This window comes from Hypanus sabinus, chromosome 11 (assembly GCF_030144855.1).
Source record: "Hypanus sabinus isolate sHypSab1 chromosome 11, sHypSab1.hap1, whole genome shotgun sequence".
NCBI lineage: Eukaryota > Metazoa > Chordata > Chondrichthyes > Myliobatiformes > Dasyatidae > Hypanus > Hypanus sabinus.
Genome location: NC_082716.1, coordinates 5,089,900 through 5,115,722, shown reverse-complemented (window position 1 = coordinate 5,115,722; position 25,823 = coordinate 5,089,900). Strand labels below are relative to the sequence as shown.

The window sequence follows — 25,823 nt, the reverse complement described above, 5'->3', positions numbered from 1 at the left end:
TGGCTAAGGATGGGGTGGTTGGGGTGGCAGTGTAATGAGACTGTGAGGAAGGAAAGGCAAACAAAAGGGCAAAACTGCAGTCAATGGATGAACTGAAAAGTAACATTGTGCCAAAATCAATAAGGGTGATGAATACAGGACTGGAGGCACTCAGTAGGCTAGGCAGCATCTATGGAAAAAAAGAGTATAGTCAACGTTTCGAGTTGAAACCCTTCAGCATTTTGTGTGTGTTGCTTGGATTTCCAGCATCTGTAAATTTTCTCTTGTTTGTGACAAGACTGAAGCTGTTATATCTGAATGCATGCAGTATATGGAATAAGGTAGATGATCTTGTAGCACAGTTAGAGATTGGCATGTATAATATTTTGGGAACTGTGACTGGAAGAAGATCATAATTGGGAGCTTCACATCCAAGGATACACATTGTATCAAAAAGTTAGGCAAGTAGGTGGAGGGGATGGGGTAGCTCTGTTGGTAAAAAAAAAATAACATCAAATCATTTTAAAGAGGTCTCATGGGATCGGAAGATGTAGAATCCTTGTGGGTAGAGTTAAGAAACTGCAAGGGTAAAAAGACCTTGATGGAAGTTATACACAGGCCTCTGAACAAAACCCAGGATGTGGGCTACAAATTACAACGGGAGATAGAAAAGGCAGGTAAAAAGGGCAATGTTGCAATAGTCATGGGGGATTTTAATATGCAAGTAGAGGGGGAAAATGCCTACAACATAGCTTTTTGATATTGAGTGATAGAAAAGTACAGTTCCAAAACAGGAACTTTGGTCTACGAATTCTGTGCCAAACCACTTAAACTGCCTACTCCCATGAACCTGCATAGGGCCAGAGCCATCCATACCCTAACATCCATGTAGCTATTCAAACTTCTCTTAAATGTTGAAATTGAGCTCACTTGCACCACTTGGAGTTGATGTAGAGAAGGTAATTCCTATAGTGGCAAATCTCATACCAGAGGGCACAGCCTCAGAATAGAGGGATGTCCATTTAGAACAAATGAAGAAAAATTTCTTCAGCCAGAGGGTAATGAATCTGTAGAGTTCATTGCCATAGACTGCTGCACAAGTCACTTGGTATATTTGAGGCGGAGATTGATAGGTTCTTGATTAATCAGGTTACAGGAAGAAGACAAAATAATAGGATTGAGAGGGGTCATAAATCAGCCATGATAGAATGATGGAGCAGACTTAATGGCCTAATTCTGCACCTATGTTTTATTGTCTTATGCTCTTTCTGCACAGGACTGAAGTAGAAATCTTGTAAGAAGACAGTGGACTATGGGAGAAAAGAAAGGAGGAGGGACACCAGAGGGAGAAGATGGGCAGGTGAGAAGAGTGCATTTCCTCCAGGTGGTCTGCATTTCTCTCACATTCCAAAGATGACATGTTAGCCTTAGAGAGCTGTGGGCATGCTACGTGGGCACCAGAAGCATGGTGAAACTGCAGGCTGCCCAGCACAAATCCTCACTGGTTTGATACAAAACACATTTCACTACACATTTTGGTGTACACGTGACAAATAAAGCTAATTGTGACTTATTTACTGTGAAAGCCCACAAGGAAATGAATCCCAGGGATGTATATGGTGACGTATATGAACTTTGATAATAAATTTATTTTGAATGTTGAATATTGTATGTTTGCTGCATGAGCCTGGTGATATACCATGACTGCATGACAACAATTGAATGCTTTTTGTTAACCCCTAATCTACAGATGATGAATTTCATGTTAAAAGCAGGATTATGTTAAGCTTACCCTCTCCACTTCTGGCAGGCAGTCCAGGAGACTGGCTGTGTACTCACAGTCACTCAGGTCATTCTCACACCCAGAAGAGGTAATCTTGAGGGGTTGCTTAGCCATGGCAACCAAAACAGCATCATATAGCTGCTTCGTTATCAGTGGTGATGGCAGTTCCCTTAGGTAATCCTTGAGAACACCTGGACAAGCAAAACAAAACAGAAATCAATGTGACCATTTACCTTGTATCTGTTTAACTCCTAGGAATGACAAAAAACAGTAATAGATAAACTATTATTTATGTATTACTTTATGGTTTTCAGAACAGTTCAGCAACGGGATGAGTGAAGTTAATCCTGATCAAGATCCTGATGGTTGAGGAATTCCTGAACCTGAACGTGATTTGTAAAGTTTGTCTTCTTTTGCCCATTGGTTGTTTTGTCAGTTTTTGTTGTGTCTTTTTTTGTTGACTCAACTCTATTTCTTTATTCTACTGTGAATGCCCACAAGAAAATGAATCACAAGTTTGTATATGGTGACATATATGTACTTTGATAATAAATTTACTTTGAACTGGTTTTCCAAAATTATTTTCTGCTGTTGAGCTGGAAAAAGAAACAGATGACTATGCGAAAGAGTAAGATGGATTGGCCAATGTTAATGCTGATCAAAACCAGGAACACCTTTAAAAACATTTCATTTAAACAAATCACAATGGACCAAACATAATAGAGACCTCCCTCTGGTGCCCCCTCCTTCCCTTTCTCCTATTCACTCTCCTCTCTTATCAGATTCCTTCTTACTTAGCCACCTATCACCTCCCATCTTCATACTTCATCACCCCTCCCCCACACACCTGGTCTCACCCATCATCTGCCAACTTGTACTCCTTCCTCTCCCCTCACCTTCTTATTTTGGTTTCTTCCACTTTTATTTCCAGTCCTGATAAAGGGCCTTGGCAAGAAACACTGACTGGTAATTCCCCTCCATAGACCAGGGGTTCCCAACATTTTCTATATCATAGTCCAAAACCATAAAGCAGGCCAGCCAGCTTGTGGTGCAATGGCATCAGTGCTGGACTCCGGAGCGAAGTCTCCTGAGTTTGAATCCAAGTCGGGCCACCACCCCCCCCCCCCCCCACCCCCAGCACACTTTCCATCCGTGCTGGGTTAAGCGTCGAGCTTGGGAAATTCAAAGTCTGGACTACAGCAGAACTTCATGTTTTTTGGCTTGCATTATTATAGCATCTTTCAGGCAGTAAATTATTTCATGTTAAGTTATAAAGATGGAAACTGAAAAATGATGATTTAACAGATTTGACGAAATTCTATGTTAAAGCAGTAGCTTTTGAAGGGTGGGGTAGAGTGTGTGTGTGGAAAGGGAAGATAAGGTAGGATAACAAGTACTTCTTTGAAGAAGGCGTTTTTCAGCATGATGTCTGGGCTGATGCCAATTGTGGGGCCAGTATGTAGAAATAGACATTTTTAATTACACTGGATAACATAATTCAGTAAGAAACAATGTCTATGTGAAGGCATGGAACTGACAATGAAAGGACCATTAGGTTTGTAACAGAGTTGAAGAGAAGGGCTTTGAATTTTAAAAGTTAAATTGCATTAACATTTATGACAACTAGCAATTGCATTGTACAAATGAAATTTATTACATACCAGGGTCGAGATTTGTTTCCCAGTGCTAAGCGAGAGAGTAGAACATAGAACATTACAGCACAGCACAGGTTCTTCAGCCCCAATGTTGTATCGAGATTTTAGCCTATTCCAAGGTCAATCTAACTCTCCATGTGTCTATAATCCATGTGGCAATCCAAGAGCCTCTTAAATGTCCCCAATTTATCGCCTCACCCTGACAAAGTGTTCTACACACCCACCACTCTAAAAAAACCCTGACATTCCCCCCTATACTTTCATCCAATAATCTTAAAACTGTGTTTTGTTCTAGCCATTTCCACCATCCGGCTGTCTGCTCTATCTACCCCTCTTATTTTGTACATCTCTATCAAATCAGCTCTCATCCTCCTTCACTCCAATGAGAGAAACCCTAGCTCACTCCACTTGTCACAACAATTGACCTCAGCTCTCCAGATCACTAAGAGGTCACCAGCTGATGTTTCACGAGGACAACCTGTTAAACATTCACAAGCAGAAGGATCAAGACTGGGCTCTAGTTGGTGAACAGATAACAAGCTACAATGCATTCTCAGAGTTTTCAAATAAAAAGTGCCGAGTTCAGGGAGACAATGAGAAGCCAGTGTTGATTTTTTTTAAAAAGTGGGGTAAAAATTAAACAAGAAAAAGAGATTGAAGTGCTGTTAGATTTCCATTTTATGCAAATGTACTCAAGATTGTAAAAAATCATTGTAGCAAGGTTTCAAACACAAAGAGATTGACAAGAGCACACAAAAAATGCTGGAGAAACTCAGCAGGCCAGGGAGCATTGATGGAAAAGAGTAACAGCCAATGTTTCAGGCCAAGATCCATAGACATTCCCATTAACAATCAAGTCAAGTGAAGATTGTTAAATGTCATTTCAACTACACAGGACCATAAGACGACAAAACATAGAAGCAGAAATTAAGCCATTTGACCCTTCGTGACTGCTCCACCATTCAATCATGTTTGATCTTTTTTCCCCTCCTCAGCCCCACTCCCCAGCCTTCTCTCCATAATCTTTGATGGCGTGGCCAATCAAGAACGTATCAATCTCTGCCTTAAATACACCCAACAATCTGGCCTCCACAGCCAACTGTGGTAACAAATTCCACAAATTCACCACTCTCTGGCTAAATTTCTCTGTATCTCTGTTTTAAATGGATGCTCCTCTAACCGGGAGCTGTGCCCTCTTGTCCTAGACTCCCCTACCATTGGAAATATCCTTTCCACATCTATTCTTTCTAGGTATTTCAACATTTAAAAGATTTCAATGAGATTCCCCCCTATCCTTCTAAATTCCAGCAAGTTCAGTGCCAGAGCTATCAAACATTCCTTGTATAACCCTTGCAATTCCTGGAATCCTTGTGAACCTCCTCTGAACCCTCTCCAATGCCAGCTCATCTTTTCTTACATAAAGGAGTCCAACACTGTTCACGATACTCAAGGTGAGGCCTCACCTGTGCCTCATAAATCCTCTGCATCACAAGCCTACTCTTGTATTCTAGACCTCTTGAAATGAATGCTGACATTGCGTTTGCCTTTCTCACCACTGACTCTACCTGCAAGTTAACCTTTAGGGTGTTCTGCAAAAGGTCTCCCAAGTCCCTTTGCATCAGATTTTTTGGATTTTCTCCTCATTAGAAAATAGCCTGCACATTTATTTCTACTATTGAAGTGCATGATCGTGCATTTTCCAATATTGTATTTCATTTAGCACTTTCTTGCCCATTCTCCTAATCTAAGCCCTTCTGGAGCCTTCCTGTCCCTCAACACTACCTGCCCCTCCAAACTTCGCATCACCTGCAACAAAGTCATCTACTCTGTAACGTGCTGTAATGGCTTCTCTGTAATTTTTCACTGCTAAGGCTAATGAAATGGTTTCTCTGTAATGATCACTGCTGAGGTAACAGTTTCTGTAGCAGCAATGTTTGGGTTATAGCTGGAGATAACTAGACTGTGGTATGCATGTTAGCCAATCAGGATTTTGCTGCTCTGTCCTGTGAATCTGGAAGGAGATTTTTCCACAGGCTTTTGCTGGGGAGTGATGAGGGGAGAAACACGAATGGAGAGAGTTGGTAGACCTCTGGGCGGGGGTCCGAAGGGCAGCGACGATCGGAGGAGGTCGATGGTGAACAATTGACTTATCAGTGAGCTCCAGCTTTGCACAACAGACTGTTTAATAAGATTGGGCCCTTTTTTTTCATTTCTTTATTAACCATATAGTCAAAATAATTATAAAGCTTAATCGTTTAATTGCAAAAAAAATTTAATTGCTACAGAGAAACCGTTAGAGAAGCCATTTCATTAGCCTTAGCAATGAAACATTACAGAGAAGCCATTACAGCATGTTACAATCCATCATCTAAGTCATTGATATACAACATAAAAAGCAGTCCCAACACCAACACCACCAATCACTGGCAGCAAACCAGAAAGGCTCCTTTTATTCCCACTTACCACCTACTACTAATCAGCCAATGCTCTAACCATGCTAGTAACTTTTCTGTCATACATGGGCCCTTAAAGTGGTAAGCAGCCTCATGTGTGGCACCTTGTCAAAGGCCTTCTTAAAGTCCAAATATGCAACATCCACTGCATCTCCTTTATCTATCCTACTTGTAATCTCCTCAAAAGAAATCCAACAAGCTCATCGGGCAAGATTTTCCTTCAAGGAAACCATGATGACTTTGTGCAATCTTGTCCTGTGTCACCAAGTACTCCATAAGCTCATCCTTAACAACTGACTCCAACATCTTCCCAACCACTGAGGTCAGGGTAACTGGTCAATAATTTCCTTTCTGCTGCCTTCCTCGTTTCTTAAAGAGTCGAAAGACACTTGCAATTTTCCAGTCCTCCCTAACATTGCCAGAGTTCAATAATTCCTGAAAGATCATTACTAGTGCCTCCACAATCTCTACTGCTACCTGTTTCAGAACCCTAGGGTGCAGCTCTTCTGGTTCGGGTGACTTACGCACCTTTAGGTCTTTCAGCTTTTTGAGCACTTTCTCCCTTGTAATTGTAACTACACTCACTTCTCTTCCCTCACACCCTTCAATACCTGCAAACAGCTAGAGTCTCCCACAGTGAAGACTGATGCAAAATATTCATTTAGTTCACCTGCCATCTCCTTGTCCCCCATTATTATTTCTCTGGACTTATTTTCTAGTGTTTTCACTATTTCATTATTTCCACTCTCTTCTCTCTTTTTTTAAACATACTTGAAAAAGCTTTTCCAATCCACCTTGATATTGTTTGTTAGCTTGCTTTCATATTTTATCTTTTCCCTCCTAATGAAGGTTTTTGAAAGCTTCCCAATTCTCCATCTTCCCGCTAATTTTTGTTTTGTAGTATGCCCTCACTTTTGCTTTTACATTAGCTTTGACATCCCTTGTTAGCCACGGTTGTACTATTTTGCCATTAGAGTATTTCTGTTTTTGGAATACATCTATCCTACACCTTCCTCATTTTTCCCAGAAACTCATGCCATTGCTGTTCTGCTGCTATGTCAGCCCCTCCTTCCAATTTACATTGGCCAACTCCTCTCTCATACCACAGTAATTTCCTTTACTCCATTGAAAGACTGCTATGTCAGACTTTACTTTCTACCACATTTCAAGTTGAACTCAATCATATTGTGATCACTGCCTCCTAAGGGTTCTTGTACCTTAAGCTTTCTAATCGCCTTCAGTTCATTACATAACACCTAACCCTTTATAACTAATCCCCTAGTAGGCTCAGTAACAAACTGTTCTAAAAAGCCATCTCATAGGCATTAAACAAATTCACTCTCATGGGATCCAATACCAACCTGATTTTCCCAATCTGCTTGCATGTTAAAATCTCCCATGACCAGAATAACATTTCCCTTTTGACAAACTTCTCTATTTCCCGTTGTAATCTATAGTCCACATATCAGCTTCTGTTTGGAAGGCCTGTATACAACTAACATCAAGGTCCCTCTGATACAATGTATAAACTTGGATATTCAGCTTCCAACTACAAGCATCCTCCAGCTGCAATTCAGTCACATCATACCCAACCATCTGTAATAATGCAACAGGACAATCCACCTTATTTCGTATACTCCATGCATTGAGCTTTAACACTTTTAGTACTATATTTGCTATCCTTTTGATTCTGCATCCCTAACACACTGATTCTTCCACTGCTGGCTGCAATTTTGTCCTATCATCTGCCTGCCCTTCTTGACAATATGACTGCACGTTATCTTTGTTTTTCTTCCATCCATCCTGTCCTAAGTCCCTTCACTCTGGATCCCAACCCCCTCCCAAATTCGTTTAAATCCTCTCCTCAGGCTCATGTGCAACCCTCCCTTTTGTATAGTCATACTTCCCCCAGAAGAGATCCCAACAATCCAATAACCTGAAGCCCTGCCCCCTGCCTTAGATTCTCAGCCACATATTTATCTGTCAAATCATCCTGATTCTACCCTCACTGGTGCGTGGCACAGGCTGTAATCCAGAAATTACTACCCTGGATGTCCTGCTTCTCAGCTATCTGCCTATCTCTCTAAATTCTCTCTTTAGGATATCATTGCTTTTCCTTTCTATGTCATTAATACCAATACGTACCAAGAGATCTGACTACTCTCCCTGCACAACGCTGCGAATGCAATCCAAAACGTCCCTGACCCTGGCACCTGGGAGGCAACATACTGTCAGGGTGTCCTGCTCACATACACAGAATCTCCTGTCTGTTCCTCTATTGAGACCCTATCAGTACTGCTCCTCTTTTCTCCCTCTCTCCCTTCTGCACCACGGACCTATGCTCAAGTGTCAGTAACCTGGTCTCTGTGGCATTCCCCTGGGAGGTCATCCCCAACAACAGTATCTAAAACAGTATACTCACTACTGAGGTCAATAATAAAATATTCCAGTTTGTTTATAGATACTGAGTAGAGTAAGTCTTTCTGGTCTTTTGATCTGCGCCAACCCAGCAACCCCCGACGAGCCCTAGTCCAACCTAATCATGAGACAATTTACAACAGAAACATACAAAACCTACAGCACAATACAGGCCCATCGGCCCACAAAGTTGTGCTAAACATGTCCCTACCTTAGAAATTGCTAGGCTTATCTAGAGCCCTCTATTTTACTAAGCTCCATGTACCTATCTAAAATCCTCTTAAAAAACCCTATCGTATCCGCCTCCACCAACGTTGCCAGCAGCCCATTCCATGCACTCACCGCCCTCTGAGTAAAAAAACTTACCCCCGATATCTCCTCTGTACCTTCTCCCCAGCATCTTAAATCTGGGTCCTCTTGTGGCAACCATTTCAGCCCTGGGAAAAAGCCTCTGACTACACACACGATCAATGCCTCTGTAACACTTACCCAACAGGCTGGTATATGTCTAGGGGAAAAAGGAGATCCAGCCACTCACCAACCCACCTCCCGTACACGCAGGTGCTGTGAGAATCGAGTTTTATGCACTCATTGGAGCTCAATCAACAAACCAATTGACCCATCCGGCCGTCGCACCTGGGACCACCCCGGTGGTCTTACGAGCAGTCCAGCACACGTCCACCTTCCTCGGCGTCTTCCTCGGCCTCCTCCCACCAAAAACCTGCGAAAACCCCTCCCCCAAGTTCCCAGCATCACACGACACAATAACATTCCCCATTGATTAACAAATGAATACAATTACCATATCAGCCATTCTAAAGTGAAACAACGGCGAGAGAAACACTTATCCGACAAAGAAGCATTCCTACTTGTAACAAACCAAAGAGGCCATTTTGAGTAACATACACAGGACATTGTACATTCTCTCCCCACCAGCAAATGTCATGCCCTCATGGCATTACTAGAGTTCCCCAAAGCTTCTTGCAACACACAAAACCCAACCCAGGTGCAGAAAGCAGTGACATAACTACCCAGAGCAGTAGAAATCACACTCGGTTCTCCCGGCACCACATATGTCAACCACTCCGGGGGGCGCCCAATCCTCTGAGATCTCCATACTCCTTCTGCCCCACTGGGCTCCCTCGTCACCTGCGAACCCACTGTCTCGGACACCCCAGGTCTACCTGACAGACCCACACCCCCTTCCTCACAGGGGTCCTCCCTCACCTGAGATCTCTCCAGCTCACGCTCGGGTTCCACCCTCTCTCCCACCAATGTAGGCTGCCTCTCCATCTGACCCTCAAGACCTTCCCTCCTCTCACCCAATTCAGTATGGGAAGGGCCAGGAGCCTCCTCTCCTGGCACTGGAGCACCAGCGAATGGGAACAGAGCCGACTCACCTGAGTCGTCCTCCTCTGAATCGGTAGCCATTCCCAGGTGAGGGACCCGTCCCCGCTCTTCAGCAGCGGGCTCTTCCAGTTCTCTGCGCCCTCGCAGAGTCCTTGTACTGGGCGTAACCTCCCACTTGGGCTCCTTATCCACCTGCACCGCTTGACCCAGTGGCAGCAGGTGATTCCTATGGAGTACCTTGATAGGCCCTTTTCCATCCTCAGGTTTCACCCAGTAAACTGGCAGGTTCGGCATCTGGCTCTCTATTACATAGGGGCTGGCCGCCCATTGATCTGCCAACTTGTGCTTACCAGGGAGTCCCAAATTCCGTAAAAGGACCCGGTCGCCCGGTAATAATTGTACAAACTTCACCTTTCGATCATACCGCATCTTATTCATCTGATTTTGTTTGGTAGCCGCCACCTCGGCCAACTCGTACGCCTGCTGTAACTCCCTCTTCATGTCGGACACGTACTTTAGATGGGACTTCCCGGGAAATTCACCCACTCCACCTCCAAAACACACGTCAATGGGCAACCTCGCTTCCCACCCGAACATCAGATAATAGGGCGAATACCCTGTAGCATCATTGCGAGTACAATTGTAACAGTGAACCAATTGTCCAATATGACGACTCCACCTGCTTTTCTGCCCAATCTCCAGCATCCCGAGCATATCCAACAGGGTCCTGTTGAATCTCTCTGGCTGAGGATCTCCCCTGTGGGTGGTAAGGGGTAGTCCTGGATTTCTCAACCCCAAGCATAGTCAGTAATTCCTGGATAAGGCGGCTCTCAAAGTCCCGCCCCTGATCACTATGGATTTGCCTGGGAAGGCCGTAATGCACAAAATACTTCTCCCATAACACCTTCGCCACTGTCGTCGCCTTCTGATCCTTGGTGGGAAATGCCTGAGCATAGCGAGTGTAATGATCGGTGATGACTAAGACATTCGCGTTGTTGCTGGTGTCAGGCTCAATCGACAGGAAATCCATACATACCAGGTCCAGAGGTCCTGCACTCTGCAAGTGCGACAGTGGAACCGCCAATGCTGGCAGGGTCTTCCTCTGGATGCAACGACGGCATCCCCTACAGTATTCTTCGACGCCCCCCCCCCCCCCCACCTCATCCGGGGCCAGTAGAACCGGTCTTTGAGTAATCCATATGTCTTTTCCACCCCCAAGTGTCCAGAATCATCATGTAAGGCCTGGAGTACAGCCTGGCGATACTCCTCCAGCAGGACCAGTTGCCAACAGCGGGGTTGATCCAGAGGCGTCGTTACCCGGTACAAGATTTTGTTCTTTAACTTCCACCGAGACCACTCCTTCAACAACAGAGGCATGCATGGGTGTTTCGCCTTCTCAGCCAACTCCCCATCCCCCTTCTCGACTGCTCTCCACACTGTGCCAATGCCCGGGTCATTTTGCTGAGCAGTTGCCACTTCCCCCGGACTCAGTTCCGGCAACTGTTTAGTCCCCAGTGCGATCAGGTCACAGTAAACTAGGGGTATGGCGTCGTCAAAAACCCCCAAATGGTCCACGGCTCGTTCCAGCCTCCTTCTTCCCTCGGCCTTCACGGTGATAGCAAACTGACACATCGCCTTCACTCCAGGGGCAGGGACACTCTCCCACTCCTCGTCCCTCTCCTCCTCCCCCGGCTCCCGACAAGACAATGCATCCACATCGACATTCTTGCTTCCGGGGCGGTACCTCAGGCTGAAATCATATACCGACAAGGCCGCCAGCCACCGATGTCCTGTGGCATCCAGCTTCGCCGAAGTCAAAATATAAGTGAGAGGATTGTTATCCGTTCTCACTTCAAACTTGGCTCCGTACAGGTAATCGCCCAGCTTGTCCACCACCGCCCTCTTCAGCGCCAGGAACTCCAACTTGTGAGTGGGGATAGTTTCTCTCCGATGGCGACAAGCTTCAGCTGACAAAGGCTACCGGTCTCAATGCTTTGCCATGCCCCTGGTACAGAACAGCCCCGAGACCCTCTCGGCTGGCATCCGTATGCAGCACATATGGCTTCTGGGGATCGGCAAAAGCCAACACCAGGGCCTGGGTCAGTGCCCTTTTCAAAGATCGGAACGCCTCTTCACATTGATCATCCCATCTCGAGCCAAAAGGTTCCGCCGGGTTCCAGTATCCTCCAGCGTCCTGCCTCTGGTTCCCCGTCCTCTTCTTCCCCACCGGGGGATAGCCACACAACAGCTGAGTCAACGGGTGACACACTTTGGCGTATCCTTTCACAAATCGCCAGTAATACCCACAGAACCCCAAAAATGAGCGCAGAGCACCCACTTTCTGGGGTCTCGGCCAGGTGGTCACAGCCTCTATCTTGGTTGGATCAGTAGCCACTCCCTCTCGCGAAATGATATGGCCAATGTAGTTAACCGACGACTTGCAGAACTGGCATTTGTCCAGGGAAAGCTTCAACCCTTCTTCATTAAGCCGGCCCAACACCTTCAACAGCCTCTCCTCATGTTCCTCCAAAGTCGATCCAAACACTATCAAATCGTCTAGGTACACCAGCACCTCCAACAGATTCATATCCCCCACAGTTCTCTCCATGAGCCTCTGGAAGGTGGCTGGGGCTCCAGATATGCCTTGGGGCATTCGTTCGAACTGAAAGAACCCCAGAGGGCAGATAAAAGCGGTCTTCTCTTTATCAGCCGCACTCATCGGGATCTGGTAATACCCACTTCTTAAATCCAGCACACTGAACCACTTCGCACCGCTCAGGCAGGCCAACGCATCCTCGACTCTTGGGACAGTATATTGATCAGGGACAGTTCGCTGATTCAACGTCCTGTAGTCATCACACATGCGCACTCGCCCATTCTTCTTCCGTGCCACCACTATTGGGCACGCATAAGGACTTCGAGACTCAGCTATGATTCCGGCCTCCTTCAACTTGCACAAGTGCTGTCGCACGTCCTCAACATCTGCTGGAGCCAGCCGCCGGGATCTCTCTCGGAACGGAGTGTCCTCCGTCACCCGGATGGTGTGGAGAGTGCTTTTGGCGCAGCCAACATCAAACTCGCCCCAAGAAAAAACAGCTTCCATCTTCAGCATCTTCTCCACTAGCCGGTGTTTCCACTCCGGCGACACAGGGGAATCCCCGAAGTTAAAGGCTTCAGCGGTCAGCTCCCTTCGATGCTCCGATCCCTCCCCGTTAGGGGTCCTCACTGGTGCGCTGGACATTACAGTCACCGGGAACAGATGTGCTAGCGGCATTCCCCTCTTAAAGGTGATTTCTCTTGCCGTGGTGTTCCTGACACTTATAGCTATACGCCTCGCATGTACCACCCCTGGTCTCTGCACTTCGGGCCTCACCAGCGCCCCCACCGGAAATCGTTTCTCCCCTTCAAGATCGTCTGGGGCGTCTACTAACAGGGCTTCTCCCGCCGGCACTCCTGGGAATCTGGGGGTCCCCATCACTAGGGCTACCTCCCCGGGTCAGATCACCTTGGGCCTCGCCTGCGTACACCACACCGTCCCTCGTTTACACTCCGGGTCCAGCCCTTGGGAGGCAACCCCTTCTGCGAACACTGCTCGAAACACTGGATGCACCGAGAGGGTCTCTAGAAAGTCTTCCCCCCCCCACTTTCTCCTTACAAGCTCCCAGGAGCCGTCGCACAACTGGGGAGTTAGTCCCCACCAGGAGGGCAGCACCACCGGGTCAGGACACACCAACGTCTCAATAGCTTCTGACACTCCCACATCGCCCTCCGAGAACTCCAATCTCACCGACAGGTACCCATCGTACGGGTAGTCACCCTCGCTCACATCCCAAATCTGCAGGGCGTCAAATGGGGTTACGGGCAAATGCTTTAGATATTGGTTGTAGAAAGACCGGTACAATAAGGTCACCTGCGATCCCGTATCAAGAACGGCTTTTGCATAAATTCCCTCTATCCGTAGACCCACACTGGCATGGGGTCCTACCAGCCCATCCGGAATAGAGGCGTGGGCACGCGATGGTCTTCCGGCTGATCTCTGGGAACGTGTTCCTCCAGAGGCTCCAGTCCGTTCCCTCACTGAGCCTCTCCTAAGTTTCCTGACACCTCTCCCTTTCTAGTCATAGGGGGGGCTTGTCCTCTGCGGGACTCCTTGTCTCTCACAATCCCACCTAAAGTGTCCCTCCTCTCCACAGCTATAGCACACCCTTGGCCTTCCACAGTCCCGCCTGAAATGCCCCTCTTTCCCACAGTTAAAGCACACGCTGCCTGCCGCCCCTCCTCTCCCAGGATGGCTCCTGCTCCCAATCCACTGCACTGATCGCCCGAGAATAGGTACCTCCCCTGACCCTCCCCTCCAAAGGGGGTTCCCTACTCCCCGGAGGATTGTCATTCCTCCACCCAGCCACCACTTCCTGTATCGCTGAGGATCGCTCCTGTAGGCCCGTGCCCCTTTTCCGCCCCAACACTCTCTCTTCCTCTCGCACCTCTCTAATCAGTTGCCCGAAGGATGGAGGGGGACCTTTCCTATAAGCCTGCCGGATAGTCCACGCCACCTTGTCCTCCTCCAGAGAGCCACCGAATAGCTGACTCATCCTCACGCTAGCCACGTCAGTCGCCTTCACTACCCCCCGGCGCCGCAGCCCCGAGAGCATCCCCTCCATCCTAAATATGTACTCAGAGAGCTTTTCCCCTCTCCATTGTTCCAGGCGTTGGAACTCTGCTAAAAGCAGCCAGGGTTCCCCTGACAACCCAAACGCTCCCTCCAAAACTTCTAGGCATACCTCCACTGAGGCTCCAGGCTTCTCAGCTTTCAACTCCCGGACGGTTTTGGCTGCTAAACCCCTCAAACTTCCCACCAATCGCTGCCTCTTCTCCTCCGAGCCTGGCCACTCCTCTAACATCAAGAACGTATGCTCGATCCAGGTCTCATAGTCCACCTCCCCATGCAGAGTAGGCTTGGCTCCGGAGAACACCCCCAGCTTCAGCCGTGGCCTCTCAGCCACTCCCACCAGGGAATTAAGTGCGGCTGCCAGCTCCGAGGCTTCCACCCTACCTGGGGAGCGGGGCTTAGTCACGACTCCCTCCTCCCACCTCCTTTTACTAGTGCTGGGCACCTCTCTGGGATCCACCTCTAGCTCTAACTCCTCCTCCGATGTCTCCTCAGCCTCATCCTTGTATAAGTGGAGCCCCCATGGCCCCTCCTCCCCCGGTACACTGACCGTCGCCGGCAGTTCCACCGTCCTGACTTCAGCACTCATACAAACCAACACCCAGCTAGACTCTACCTCTTTACCACACCGTCTCGCTACCAATTCTACCTGCCTAATACCCTTCACCGAACTTAAGCCCCGCACTATCGCGTCTCCCGAAACTCGAACATCCACTCCCCTCACTACACATGCGTACTGTACTGGTACATCTTCAAACTGGCACCAACAAAAAATCTTATCTCTGTCCATCTCCGCTCCGCTGCCTGCGCGATTCCACAGCCCCTAACAATCCAATCCCAGACGAGCCCCCACAAATGTAACACTTACCCAACAGGCTGGTATATGTCTAGGGGAAAAAGGAGATCCAGCCACTCACCAACCCACCTCCCGTACACGCAGGTGCTGTGAGAATCGAGTTTTATGCCTCGCGCCCGCCAACAAACCCACAACAAATACCGTTATGAAATACACTTTAAAGAGTTTACTAAAATTAAAAGAGTAGTAGGCAATAATATATATACACACACACACACGGAAAAAAACAAAAGGCGCCAACTTATCAAAGTTCAGTCTATTTAGTGCACTCGTTGGAGCTCAATCAACAAACCAATCGACCCATCCGGCCGTCGCACCTGGGACCACCCCGGTGGTCTTACAAGCAGTCCAGCATACGTCCACTTTCCTCGGCGTCTTCCTCGGCCTCCTCCCACCAAATACCCGCGAAAACCCCTCCCCCAAGTTCCCAGCATCACAAGACACAATAACATTCCCCATTGATTAACAAATGAATACAATTACCATATCAGCCATTCTAAAGTGAAACAGCAGCGAGAGAAACACTTATCCGGCAAAGAAGCATTCCTACTTGTAACTAACCAAAGAGGCCATTTTGAGTAACATACACAGGACATTGTACACCTCTCATCATCTTGTACATCTCTATCAGATCATCTCTCATCCTCCTTCGCTCCAAGGAGAAAAGGCTGAGTTCACTCAACCTATTCTCATAAGGCGTGCCCCCCAATGCAGGCAACATCCTTGTAAATCTCCTCTGCACCCTTTCGATGGCATTCACATCCTTCCTGTAGTGAGGGAACCAGAACTAAGCACAGTACTCCAAGTGGGGTCTGACCAGGGTCCTATATAGCTGCAACATTACCTCTCGGCTACTAAATGCAATTCCATGATTGATGAAGGCCAATACACTGTACGCCTTCTTAACCACAGAGTCAACCTGCACAGCAGCTTTGAGTGTCCTATGGACTCGGACCCCAAGATCCCTTTGATCTTCCACATTGCAAGAGTCTTACCAATAATACTATATTCTACCATCATAATTGACCTACCAAAATGAACCACTTCACACTTACCTGGGTTGAACGCCATCTGCCACTTTTCAGCCATGTTCCGCATCATATCAATGTCCCACTGTGACCTCTGACAGCCCTCCACACTATCCACAACACCTCCAACCGTTGTGTCATCAGCATACTTACTAACCTATCCCTCCACTTCCTCATCCAGGTCATTTATAAAAATCATGAAGAGTAAGGGTCCCAGAACAGATCCCTGAGGCACTCCACCAGTGACTGACCTCCATGCAGAATATGACCCATCTACAACCACTCTTTGCCTTCTGTGGGCAAGCCAGTTCTGGATCCACAAAGCAATGTCCCCTTGGATCCCATGACTCCTTACTTTCTCAATAAGCCTTGCATGGGGTACCTTATCAAATGCCTTGCTGAAATCCATATACACCACGTCTACTTCATCAATGTCACATCCTCAAAAAATTCAATCAGGCTCATAAAACACAACCTGCCCTTGACAAAGCCATACTGACTACTCCTAATCATATTATACCTCTCCAAATGTTTAAAAATCCTGCCTCTCAGGATCTTCTCCATCAACTTACCAACCTCTGAAGTAAGACTCACTGGTCTACAATTTCCTGGGCTATCCCTAATCACTTTCTTGAATAAAAGAACAAAATCCACAACCCTCCAATCCTCCAGAACCTCTCCAGTCCCCATTGATGTTGCAAAGATCATCGCCAGAGGCTCAGCAATGCCCTTGCCTCCCAAAGTAGCCTGTGGTACATTTTGTCCAGTCCCAGCAATGTATCCAACTTGATGCTTTCTAAAAGCTCCAGCACATCCTCTTTCTTAATATCTACATGCTCAAGCTTTTCAATCTGCTGCAAGTCAACACAACAATCACTAAGATCCTTTTCCATAGTCTGTTCCTATCTCTCTCCAATACTATTGTAAAGAAGATAGAATTATGATCACTATCTCCAAAATGCTATCCCACTGAGAGATCTGACACCTGACCAGGTTAATTTCCCAATACCAAATCAAGTATAGCCTCTTCTCTAGTAGACTCATCCACATACTGTGTCAAGAAAGCTTCCTGAACACACCCAACAAACTCCACCCCACCGAAACCCATTGCTCTAGGGAGATGCCAATTGATATTTGGGAAATTAAAATCCGCCATCATGACAACTCTGTTATTATTACACCTTTCCAGGATCTGTTTCCCTATCTGCTCCTTGATATCCCTGTTACTACTGGGTGGCCTATAAAAAACACCCAGTAAAGTTATTGACCCCTTCCTGTTCCTAACCTCCACCCACAGAGACTCCTTAGACAATCCCTCCATGGCATCCACCTTTTCTGCAACTGTGACACTATCTCTGATCAACAGTGCCACACCCTCATCTCTTTTGCCTCCCTCCCTGTCCTTTCTGAAACATCTAAAACCCGGCACTTGAAGTAACCAATCCTGTCCCTGAGCCATCCAACAGCCATCCCATCATATCTCCAAGTACTGATCTATGGTCTAAGCGCATCTGCTTTGTTCACAATACCCCTTGCATTAAAATAGACACATCTCAAGCCTTCGGTCTGAGTGCGTCCCTTCTCTATCACCTGCCTATCCTCCCTGTCGCACTGTCTACAAGCTTTCTCTATTTGTGAGCTAACCTCCTCTTCCCCAGTCTCTTCAGTTCGGTTCCCACCCCCCAACAATTCTAGTTTAAACTCTCCCCAGTAGCCTTAGCAAACCTTCCCACGAGGATATTGGTCCCCCTGGGATTCAAGTGCAACCCGTCCTTTTTGTACAGGTCACACCTGCCCCGAAAGAGGTCTCAACGATCCCTGCCCCCTGCTCCAATCCCTCAGCCACGCATTTATCCTCCACCTCATTCTACTCCTATTCTCACTGTTGCGTAGCACAGGCAGTAATCCCGAGATTACTACCTTTCTCAACTGCCTTCCTAACTCCCTGTAGTCTTTTTTCAGGACCTCTTCCCTTTTCCTATCTATGTCATTGGTACCAATATGTACCACAACCTCTGGCTGTTCTCCCTCTCACTGCAAGATATCTTGGATGTATCTGAAACATCCCGGACCCTGACACCTGGGAGGCAAACTACCGTCCGAGTTTCTTTCCTGTGTCCACAGAATCGCCTGTCTGACCCCCTATCACTGCTGCCATCCTCTTCTCTTCCCTACCCTTCTGAGCCACAGGGCCAGACTCTGTGCCAGAGGCATGGCCACTGCCATTTCCCCCAGGTAGGCTGTCCCCCCCGCCCCCCAACAATACTCAAACAGGAGTACTTATTGTCAAGGGGTACAGCCACAGGGGTACTCTCTAGTACCTGACTCTTCCCTTCCCCTTCCTGACTGTGACCACTTGTCCGTCTCCTGTGGCCCTGGTGTGACAACCTGCCTATAACTCCTCTCTATCACCTCCTCACTCTCCCTGAGTAGGTGAAGGTCATCCAGCTGCATCTCCAGTTCCCTAACTCAGTCCCTCAGGAGCTGACACACCTGGTGCAGATATGGCCATCCAGGAGGCTGCAAGACTCTAGAACCCTCCCATATCTGACACCGAGCACAGAAAACTGGCCTCACACACATACTTCCTACCTTGCCTCATCCTGTTACCGCCTGAGCCCGTTGAGCCAAAGCCCTATCACTCAGCTGCCTCTCACTCTGCTGTCCACTCCGACGCTGCCTGCTAGATATAGCAGTCGTCTTTTTAAACCTTTCACACTCTACTGGCTGACGACACGCGCCTGCGCAGTCTCGCCTCTCTTTAAATGATTAAATAATCTACCTGGTATGTCCTGGAAACTGTGGGAGGAAACCAGAGCACCCAGTGAAAATCCACACATTATACAGTGAGAATGCACAGAGACTCTTTTCAGAGGTTGCCAGGATTGAACTTTGAACTCCGATGACCCAAGCAGTAACAGCATCACGCTAATCGCAACATTAGTGTGGATCTGCAGATGGTTAAACTTAGAATGCTCTGCTGGGAAACTCATACAGTGGTTAATCTCAACCACTTGACCTTTCTTTCTACAGGGTGTGGTTCCCAGTTACAGGAATGTTCTCTCCTTGATAAAAACACAAAATGCTGGCAGAACTCAGCAGGCCAGACAGCATCTATGGGAGGAGGTAGTGACGACACTACCTCCTCCCATAGATGCTGTTTAGCCTGCTGAGTTCTGCCAGCATTTTGTGTTTTTATTTATTTCCAGCATCTGCAGATTCACTCGTGTTGCCTTCTCTCCTTGATGTTCATTTTGCATCACAATTTGATGAAGGCTCTTTGACCTGGAATGTTAACTTAGTTTTCCCTTCTGCAGATTTGGCATGACCTGCTGAGTACTTTCAACACTATCCGTTTTTATATTTTCTTATGTCGCAGTCAGTCGGTACTAGGCAGAGTTTAAGAGCATTCACTCTCATATCACCCCTTGAATTCAACCCCGTAGTCCATGTTTGGTTCAAGGTTTTCATTGCCTGGGGGTGAGGGTGGAGGGAGGAGTAGCGTAAGCACCCATTACTTACAAGTTCTCCCAATTGGTGTGCATCTTCAATAGCCTTTGACATCCAAGTCCAACACCTGGCCTTCGCACATGATTTAGCTACTAAGCCTGATAGAAGCATTTCTACTGACAGGAGAAGTTGCAAAGATGGGTTACTTGCATCTTAAAACCAGTTATGTCTGGCAGCTCATCTAGAAGGAAAACTCTGATCTCAAATCTCCGCTCCCTTATGACTCATGGGGAAGGCTTCAGAGATCCTGTGGCAAAATCCGGAGCAGGTGTCCCTAAGGCAGTCCTACATTGAGTTCACTGCTGACTGGCAACTTCTCTGATGCTGCTGATGCCAAACTTTAGATCCTTTAGATTCATCAGCTGCGTGGAGAAGGGAGAAGACTCCAAAAGCTTGCTCTCCATATCGTACTAACCTGGCTTGCACTATCAGTAGTCATGTAGGATGCAATATACATGGTCAACCCTGACCAGTGGAGGGCCTCTTAGACTATGTTTGGACAAAAGGATTGATGAAATAACTTGGTGAATCCCAAAGTGGCCATTATCAAGCAGGTAGGTGCAACTTGGTAGGACTGTTGATGATGTCTTCTGCCACTCTTAGGATCATCAGGAATGGACTTACTCAGATGTAATTAGAGACTGAACGTTGCTACATTTTGAACCTGTTCTCACACCACCAGGTTCAGATACAGTTATTTCTCTTCAACCATCACGCTCCTGAACCAGCATAGGTAACCACTCAATTTCAATCACCCTAACATTGAACTGATTCCACAACCTGCAGACTCACTTGCAAGGACTCTACAACTAATTTTCTCAGCATTATTTACTTTTTAATTTTACACAATTTGTCTTCTTTTGCACAGTGGTTGTTCATCAGTCCTTATGGACATTTTTCATAAATTCTATTGCATTTTGTCAGTTTCCTGTGAATGCCTATAAGAAAATGATGCTCAAGACAGTATATATATGTACATGCTTTGATAATAAATTCGTTATGGACAGACTTATGCTCAGCTTTGGAAAAAGAGTTGGGCAAAGGAAATGATGAAATACCCCAGTAAATCCCAAATTGCCAATATCAAGCAACTTCACCCTGTTAAAAACCCAGTGATAAAGAAATGCCAACAGAAGCTCCAAAAACTTCATTCCTGGGAGAGGAGGATTTTGCCTGGGGACAATTACAAAGACTGGCCCAGGATAGAGACTGGTGAGCTGTTATTGGTAATCTATGCCCTACTAAGGGAAGGGAAAGGGGGAGGGGGAGTAAGAGTCATTGTACTAGGACAGGGATAAAAATTCAAAGTTAAAGATTTACTGAAATATTTAGTGCTTGAGTATTCACGACACAGCACTCCGCAATTTATAAATACTAAACCTAACTTTCAAAACAATATTTGGCTACCATTCCTTCACCCAAATTTCCATCTCATTTCTATCTTGCTGTATGCTTTAGAACCTTCCTCACTGTCCACAACTGTTAGTGCAACACTTTACAGCACCAGCAATCACAGCTCGGGGATCAATTCCCACTGCTCTCAGTGTGTTCCAGTTTCCTCCCACATTCCAAAGTGTTAGGGTAGATGAGTTGTGGGCATGCTATGTCAGTATCAGAGGCCTGGTAACTCCTGTGGGCTGGGCCCCCAGCACAATCCTCAGACTGTGTCAGTTGGTGACGCAAAATAAAGCAATGCACTGTATGCTTTGATGTTTCAATATACTTGTGAAAATAAAGTTAACTTTTAATCAAAGTTTGCCAACTACTTATATATAGTACAAGAGGTCCCAGGACAGATCTCTGTAGACCACTAACCTAGCAAGAATAGCATCTTCACCACTACCCTGTCTTCCATGAAAAGGCTAATGTTGAATCCACTTTAACAATTGACTGTGAATCCCACATGACTTCATTTTTGGAACCAGCCCACCATGTAGAAGTGTAATCCTGTCCTAAAGGGTCTTCATCAATCATTTCCCTACCACAGAGAGATAGGTTTGGCGTTCTGCTCTATCTGTGTTCATTGTAAACAAAGATTTCTTTTCATATTTAAAAAGAACGCATAATAAAATAAAAATATTTCAGAAAGATTTGGTTTGCTGTAGCTGTCAGCCCAGTACATCACAGGCAAAATCTTCCCCACCACTGAGCACATTTACAAAGAGCACTGCCACAAGAAAACAGCATCCATCATCAAGGCAACCCATCACTCGGGTTTTGTTCTCTTCTCACAGCTATCATTGGCAGGAGGTGGAAGAGCCTTAGGTCCCACACCGCTAGGTCAGGAACAGTTATTACTCGGCAATCGTCAAGCTCCTGAAGCAGCATGAATAGTTTTCTCCAGGTGGTTTGGTTTTCTCCCACTCCACCCCCACAGTCCAAAGACATACCCAGTGGTAGGTTCATTGGTCACTGTAAATTGTCCTGAGATTAGGCTAGGGTTAAAATTGTGGTGTTGCTGGTTTGGCTCGAAATAAACTTCACTCATCTCAACTTTGAACTGATTCCACAACTGACAAACTTACAGCATTTATTATTGGTGTTTTGTCTTTTGCACATTGATTGTCAGCCTTTGTGAGAGGTACTTCATCGATTCTATTGTATTTTTCTGTTCTACTGTGAATGTCTGCAAGAAAACTAATCTCAGGGTTGTATATATATGGCGACATGTACATACTTAGACAATAAATTTACTTTGAACTTTGAACAGTAGTTGAAGAATAATTAATCAACATTCTATTTCTGGAACTAATTTGAAAAATGAAACTCAATACCAATAAAATCCGTTTAATGAGTTAAACACTGAAGCAGAGGGAAAACGATGAACTGTGACCTGCTGAAATTATCATTATCAAAGTTTAGTTACCCCTTGAAAAACAGTGCATTTTGTCCCATTTCAGCTACCTTCCTTAAAAAAAATTTCCAATTATCTGGTATGCTTTATCCTGAGCTCAGTCATGTACTACAGCGAACATGTTGAGATGGCATGTTAAACCCACAATATATCACAATGCTTTATTTTTTTCTTACTCACTCAAGCGTTAAATGTGCACATTTAACTCCAACATGCAAAGTCACATGACTGAATGCAGACATGATGCAAAAATGCAGCAACATGTCTGGTCCCAAAAATCAACATTTGAGAGCAAACTGAAGGGATTCCAGGCACTTCATAACAAGTTAAACGAATGCCACACCAATTGCTTTCTGGGTCAAGACTTTCTGCTTTAATACCCATGTTTGGGTCATCAAGAATCTGTCAAATAAGGGGCCATCAGATTTCCACTTCACTCTGAAACAAAACTGTTTGTTTGGAAAGTGATGTTCAAAAATCACTGCCTACTCTGTTAAAGGTTAATAATTTTCAAGTTTATCGTCATCCAACTGATATTTTATAACATATATATACATACACACACATACCCAAATGAAACAATGTTCCTCCAGACCTATGATGCACCCACAATACGCATACCACCCACAGCACATAAAACAAAATATTACCACAAATTCATTAACCAAAAATAATTCAAAATGCATGTGTAGTGTGCAGCACAGGTAAACAGTAAAAGGCTTGCTGTGTTAGTGACAAGATCACAGTGATGGCAGGGTATTCACAGCCTGAGGGAAGAACTTCTTACCCAGTCCTGATGCTTCTGTACCCCCTTCGTAATGGTACTGCATCAAAGAGATTAGTGATGAGTGGTAGAGATCCTCAACAATGCTTTTGAAATGATAATACCTTATTGAATAGAATTTCAGTTGTCACAAGAACTCAAATATATTAAAATTTGAGGATTTCTATTTGCTAATTTAATTAAATCATGGACACACCAACTTAAAATGTGAATGCACTTATAATTGCTCACAATTGTTGTGCATCAGATTATAAAACGCATCCTTTTATATAAGTTTTTACTTTAAAAACAGAGTGCTGGTCTATGGAACACATCGCTAGGGGTAGGTGTAGAAGCAGATACATTAATAAACTCAGACAGGCACATGGATGACAGAAACAAGGAGAGCTATGTAGGAGGGAAAGGTTACATTGATCTTGAACTAGATTAAAATCTCAGCACAATGAGGTGAAGGACATGCACTGTGCTGATGTCCTATGTCCAAACACCCAAGTGATAATCAGCAGTTATTTGAATCAACTCCATAAGCGAGGAGAAAATGCTATTGGAATAAAAACACAAATCTGGTTTCATTTGATAAGAGTGGAATAATTAAATATGGATAGCTCCATAATGCTGAAATCTGTACTAAATTTATCTGTAACAGAGCTGATAGACAAAAGGGGAAAAATGGTAGTTCTTGCATAACTTGAATTGCTTCTTCTGGGTTAAATTGTGAAATGGCAAAAATGTTCTGAACACTTGAAAAAAAAATTTAAAACATTAGCTCTGGTTTCAGAATCTGTCCTAGGCAACAATAAACGTTCAATCGGCAGCCATATTGCTGTCTGCTAACATTAATTGGTCCTTCTCATGTTTAATGATGTATTCCAGGGTCACAGACTTTCAAGTACCCCAGGGGTCATTCATTTAAAAGGTCAATTACCTGAACTATGCTCCGTCTGAGAGTGCAAGTGGCGCCAAAATGTGGTGTTATGCATATTTTTCTTAACCGGATTTCATTACTACTCCTGGAATGTCAAATAACCAATGTTTTTTTTTAAATAACTAGATGAAGTACACGCAAGAAAGGTGAATAGAATCAACCCCACCATTCAAACAGGTCACTCAGCCACACAAAACAAAATATACAAACAAGGTGAATACAAGTTCATCAGAAATCCCAAAGCACTTTCAGCATGCAAGTGGTATAGTAATAACAACTGCTTAAGTAGCTGCTTGCATGCATCAGCAGCCACACTCCTGTACACCACTTCAACAGGTGAACGAAACCAGGTGAGGGCAGACTTCATGCCTTGGTGAGATAGGGACATGGCTGTCCTAGCATGCAAAGTCAGCTTTGGTAAACTGGGCAGATGGGACCACAGTGAGATTCAATGGCCAGGAAAGTGGCTCTGCATCACTCCGTGGAGAGCAAAGGGCATGATCAGGCACAGAAGTAGTCAGTCATCCACTACAAAGTAACAACCCAGTTGTGACAACTACTTGGACCAATGGACTCAGATTTCCAAGGTTGAGAATGTGAAACTGCCCCAGGGCAATAGCTTTTCCACTTTAAAAACACTCCCACACAAGTCTCCTGTCAATGTCAGATATGTCAGACTACCACCAATTAAGACAGCATTGTAGTGAAATATTTTTGACTGTATAACCTGAGAAAATATATTGCTTCATAAACCCAAAGAACTGAAAGCTGAATGACTGGCCAAAGACAGAGAACTCTGGTGTGCTGCTGTCAGTGGCCTATGCCCCAGTGGGAGTGGTGGGCTAAGAAGAAATGTATCCACAAACGAGAAAATCTGCCAATGCTGGAAATCCGAGCAACATACACAAACTGCTGGAGGAACTCAGCAGGCCAGCCTGCATTTATGGAAAAAAGTAGTCAATGTATTGAGCTAAAACCCTCTAGCAGGACTGGCAAAGAAACCTATCCAGTCACTTCTCTGATAACTCTCTTCACTACTCTCTCTCCTACCAGTGATTCCAGACACCCATTTTTATGCAACCTATGGTAATCAGTTTCATTCTACATTTATTTTTGTCGCCTCCTACAAAAGGAACACCTCCCAGCTTCTTAATTCAACTCCCCTTCCCCTCACCTAGTCTCAACTATCACCAGCTTCTCACTGAAGCTTCTCCCACCACCTACCCACACACTTGGTCTCACCCATTGCCTCCCAGATTCTCAATTCACCCCGCTGTCCCACCCATCCACCTTCCCTCTCACCTGGTCTCATTTATCATAAAACCATAGACCATAAGACAAAAGAGCAGAAATAGGCCATTCAGCCCATTGAGTCTGCTCCGCCATTCCAGCATGGCTGCTCCCAGATCCCACTCAATCCCATACACCTGCCTTCTTGCCATATCCTTTGATGCCCTGACCAATCAACAAACTATCAACTTCTGTTCTAAATGGTTGCGTCTCCATTTTGAGGCTGTACCCTCTAGTTCTGGATACCCCCACCATTGGAAATATCCTCT

General features: G+C 45.7%; 1 protein-coding gene across 1 annotated transcript in view; it reads right to left on the bottom strand.

Annotated features, from left to right (window-relative positions):
* The window catches only part of syde2 (synapse defective 1, Rho GTPase, homolog 2 (C. elegans)), a 148,517-nt gene that overhangs the window by 45,702 nt on the left and 76,992 nt on the right, over positions 1-25,823 (bottom strand). The window contains exon 5 of the mRNA XM_059985205.1: positions 1,772-1,953. Coding sequence (XP_059841188.1) covers positions 1,772-1,953 — 182 coding nt within the window. The remainder of the gene's footprint in view (positions 1-1,771; positions 1,954-25,823) is intronic.